This window comes from Octodon degus, unplaced genomic scaffold (genome assembly GCF_000260255.1).
Source record: "Octodon degus isolate 3935 unplaced genomic scaffold, OctDeg1.0 scaffold00072, whole genome shotgun sequence".
Classification (NCBI taxonomy): domain Eukaryota; kingdom Metazoa; phylum Chordata; class Mammalia; order Rodentia; family Octodontidae; genus Octodon; species Octodon degus.
In genome coordinates this window covers 8,120,727-8,125,708 of record NW_004524648.1, presented here as the reverse complement: position 1 = coordinate 8,125,708, position 4,982 = coordinate 8,120,727, and the positions used below count along the sequence as shown (strand labels likewise).

General features: G+C 34.7%; 1 protein-coding gene across 2 annotated transcripts in view; it reads right to left on the bottom strand.

Annotated features, from left to right (window-relative positions):
- Positions 1-930: 930 nt before the first annotated feature.
- Suz12 (SUZ12 polycomb repressive complex 2 subunit) overlaps positions 931-4,982 on the bottom strand; it is a 55,933-nt gene continuing 51,881 nt past the window's right edge. For both annotated transcript variants that reach the window (XM_004635437.2, XM_004635438.2), the window contains 3 exons: positions 4,227-4,425; positions 3,323-3,402; positions 931-1,855 (listed from right to left, as the gene is read on the bottom strand). In XM_004635437.2, the coding sequence (XP_004635494.1) occupies positions 1,510-1,855; positions 3,323-3,402; positions 4,227-4,425 (625 nt within the window). In that variant the 3' untranslated portion in view covers positions 931-1,509. The remainder of the gene's footprint in view (positions 1,856-3,322; positions 3,403-4,226; positions 4,426-4,982) is intronic.

Here is a 4,982-nt window from a genome sequence, read left to right as displayed (position 1 = left end):
AATTAAAGCCCAAGAGAAATGCTCAAAATCCACTACTCAAGCAAAGTGAGTCTAGTGGAACTTGTCATTTGTAGAGCTTACCAATCAAGAAGTCTAATGAAAGCTGCAGTTTCCCTCTTTCCTATTTTTAACACAAAATCAATGACCAAGAACTTAATACTGGATGACAAATCACATCCACACTATTTGTTAAATAGCCTCACAGTTAAACACATCTTAAAGACCAAATCAGTATTTACACTTATAAACTTCTGAAGACATAGAAAGCTTATATATCCCTTCACTAAACAAAATAGGGAACTGCATCTCATGGTGGTGGAATGAAATTTAAAGATTAAAAATACCTGTATTTACAGCAGCATTGATCCTTTATAAATAAAGAATATGAAAATGCAATATCTCTAAAGGATAATAAAAAATTGAGGTGATGTTACTCAACCACAGTGCTTGGAGTTGGAATAAAAACCTATTGGTGCTTATTAATGTGCCAGTAGTGAAACCGCTTTCTGTTGGAGAATATCCAACTGCAAGTATGTGCGCAAAACACACAACACAGGGAAGAATTGCTCATTCAAGTCAGCTCATCTGTACTGGATATTCTAATCACAAAACACAAAGAAATCCTGGTAATAAAAACAAAAAACCCAGGCGTATCATTTTCTGGTTTGTTTAGTATAGAACCCCCCCCCCCTTTCAAAGTGGCATCCTTACAATCTCAATCTTGTTCTTCTGCTTTCAACCCAAATGAAAACATACAGGTGAATTTTTTATGTTACTACCTAATTGAAAGAAAAACCAAAAAGAAAATGTTCAAGTTTAAGAAATATACTGGATGAGCAATGCACTAAAATGCACACAAAAACAAATGGTCAATAACACCTATAAACCATGACATCTCACTGACAACAATGTAAAAAAAGAACATCAAACAGGCATAAGATGAAGAAGTGCTACTTTAAAACTAAAATTAACTTATGTAATGTTTATCTTGCATTGCATTTTTTATTCCAAATTGATAAATGATTTCAAAAATCAAGGATCAAGGTTTCTAGTAGTAATGCAACCATTTGACAAACTCTTCAACTTCTTAAAAAAAACCAACACTCCAATTTTCCCTCCCCAAGAAAATCGTCTCACAATTACAAAGTAGAAAAACAGCCAGTCAGAAATGCAAAAAGCATTATAGTTTTAAGTATAAGAAATAATTTCTAGATTAATATATTTGTAAGACAACCTGCCGTTAAAGGAACTTTGAAATACTGCTTTTCATGCTCCAACTAGAAATTGTTTTATTGACATCAATAAAACTGAGATACATGTAATGTTGCATAAGGAACTGAAGTGAAACCCTGATGCACAGATATCCTTGTTGAAATCATTTACTTCATCTAACACTGCCTGTTTGGAATCTACTGATTTAAAAAAGAAACAAAAGCACAACTCTTCCTAGAGGCTGAATTCCCTAGAATGCAATTTCAGTGTTTGTCCATAACGTGGGGTTAGATCTTTTCAGAGTTTTTGTTTCTTGCTCTGTTTTGAAACCCCTGAGACACCATCTGTTTCCAAAGCTTTTTCTTTTGAGTTAATTTCACTAAATCCATTTGCTGTCCCATTTTGTTCCTCTGTTATGTCTTCACTTGCAGGGGAAGCAGATTCTCCTTTTTCCAATTTTTGTTGCATTTCACGAAGCTTGGTAACAGCTTTATCTATTGACGTTATGCTAATAAGATTAAAGTCATGCATGCTGACTAGATGAAGCATGAAATTTCGACATAAATTCTTCTTAATTATTTTCTGTCCATAATTTTCTACAAACAGCATACACGCATGATTCATTTGATTGTCAGCAATAAACCTATTTAACAGAAAAACCTACATTAATAGTGATACAAAGCATTATTTCCAAATACAGTAGTAGTAACCATTATTAAACAGTAAATAAAGACTATATATCCAGGGCTGGTGAGATGGCTCAGTGGTCTAAAGCACCTACTTAGAACAAGCTTAAAGCACAGGGACCGCGGTTCAATCCCCCAGCACCACATGCCAGCCAGCCCCACCCCCTGGCGGGCTGAGCTGGCCATACACCCACCCCCCCCCACATAAATAAATAAAATAAATTAAAAAAAAAAAAGACTATATATCCAACCTCAGTGAATGATGCCTTAGCAAGTACTAAGATTACAATCAAATTTAATTACCTAACAAGCAAATAATTTTAGAAATTTAAAAGGACATTAAGTGGGACATAGTGGTCAGTCCCTACAAACCCAGGACACTGGGAAGCAGTGGCAAAAGGATCCTATGTTGGAATAGCCTGACTAAAAAAAAAAAAAAAAAAAGATGGTGTAGAACTGAAAAGAAAAAGTGAAGAGGTACACATTTGTTTAACAAATGAAAAAACTTGGATGATATAAAGAAGTATTGATTGAATAAGGAAGCAGAGAAAGTGGGATGACAGTGTAATTTACAATTACATAATAGAGAAAGAAGATACGCAAGAAAAACAATAGTTAGGAACATACTTTTTGGCTAGAAAAGCAAAAGAGATGCTTGACCTTGAACTTATGAAATGGTAACAACCAACCAGAAAAGCCACATACCTTATTCTGAATAATAAAGCATATTATTACCTATGGTAATGGTTGTGCTAAGTAATCTCCAGGTATGTAGAAAATGGGGTATTATTTTGTATTGACTTACAAAGAAAAAATAAAGCTAGTAGGCATAGTGATGGTGCAGATAGTACCACCTACCAGGGAGGTATAGACAAGAGAATCACTTGCCTCAGGAGTTCAAAACCCACCTGAGAAACATAGCAAAAACTAGGCAGTGAGAAATTATTTTGCCTATACATTAAGTCACAGTACATAAGTTAAATTCAACCAATGATAACATTAAAGACTTTTTCTCTTTAAGTACTGAAAGAAACCCAAGACCTTTTCAAAATCTGCTGTTTAGAAGCTTGTTAGAGGGCCAGGGAGATGGCTCAGTGGAATAAGTGCTTCCCTGGCAAGCACCAAGGGCCTTGCTTGAGTTCAATCCCCAGTTCCACCAAAAAAAAAAAAAAAAAAAAAAAAAAAAAAAAAAAAAAAAAAAAAAAGCAGCAGCTTCTTAGAGATAGGAGCCAACATTTCCCTCTATAGTCTCTGAACATCACTGTTTTTCTTTATGCAATTAAAGTATTTTTGGCCTACAGTTAGATTTGGAACACATATTTACATTAACAGAATTTTAAATATGAGTCTTCTAACAAATATATAGATTGTGAAGCAGCAAAATGAAATAGTGAAATATTTAAATTAATTTAGAAACACCCTACCCATGTTTCATGACATGGAGATTCCATAGTTTCATTACTTCTTTCTCTCCTTCATTAACATCAGAAAATTCTTCAATTTGCTAAAAACAAAACAAAAAGTCCAACAAAAAAATTTATTACGTAAAGAAAATAATTGGTATTTCTAAAGAAAACTAAGAATGTCAAAAGTAGAATGTTTAACAATTCTACTGAGGTGGCAACATTTCTTAAAATCTATACAGATTTTTAAATTTTCTTTTTGTTTGAGACAGGGTCTCGCTATGCAGTTCGGGCTGGCCTTGAGCTGACTTTGTAACCCAGGCTGGTCTTGAACTTGTGACAACACTCCTGCCTCAGCCTTATGAAACAATTTTAAAAAGGAAATTGTAAGTTATGAAAATTGCTAATTATAGTAAAATTACTATAAATTAGTAATTTTCATAACTTACTATAAATACCAAAATGAAAATACCCAATTCAAATTCATATGAAGATAATTTGGTTTTTCTTAATTGACAAGGTTTTAAAAAACTTTAAAAAATTATACATTCTTAAGGGGTGATGAGATAACTCAGGAGACTAAGTGCCTGCTTTGGCAAGCATAGGGACTAGGGTTCAATCCCAGGGCGTGCTGAGCTGGCCATCGAGTCTGGGAATGGTGGCATATGCCTGTAATCCCAGTGCAGGGGAACCTGAAAACAGGAGGATCATTATGAGTCCGAGCTAACAGTGAGACCCTGTACCAAATATAAATAAAAGGAAGAAAAAAAAAAGACTCTGCATTCCCTGGATCCTGAAATTTAGAAAAATAGAGTTCTTTAACAGTAAGTCAGAAGTCTTATTCATGTTAAACATTTTCAAACAAAATTCATTAATCATAAATTCCTAAGATCACCAATGATGATGAAGAGGATAATTTAATTACAGTAATGGTTTTTTCTCTTAGCCATTCAGGATCTTTTTCATCTTCACTGTCTACTTCCATTTCTTGTGGACGGAGAGGTAAGCAGGTATCACTGTGGAAATACAAACGATTGTGGCCACTACTATATGTTCGCTGCTGTTCCACTTCTCCATCTTCAGATTCAAGAAATTCAGACATGCTTGCTTTTGTCCGTTTTGGCCTATTGAAAAGAAATGTTGATTATAATACACCCTCTATGACGATACCATCCAACTGTGTATGAGATCTGCACTAAATTACAGTATGATTTTGTTTGTGGGGCATGGTGGTGGTGTCCCTGGGAATCAAATTCAGGACCTCATGCTTACCAGGCAGGCACTGTGCTGCCATGCTATATTTATCACCCCAAATATGATTATTTTATAAAATTAACTACACAAGTTTTTTTTGCTGAAAAAACTTGCTCCTTAAATATGATGAAAAACTTGCTCCTCTGTATACAATGAAAATCAGGGCTAGGGAGATGGCTCAGTAGAATAAGCATTTCCCTGTTAAGCGCAAGGGCCTGAGTTCAATCCCTGGCTCCGTAAAAAAAGAAAAAAAAAAAAAAACCAACAGGGGAAAATCAGATGTATTACATATTAATTTAAACCAGGGGGGCTGGGGAGATGGCTCAGTGGAATAAGCATTCCTGGCACGTGCAAGGGCCTGAATTCAATCCCTGGTTCACAAAAAAAAATAAATAAAGAAAGAAAGAAAGAAAGAAAGAAAGAAAGA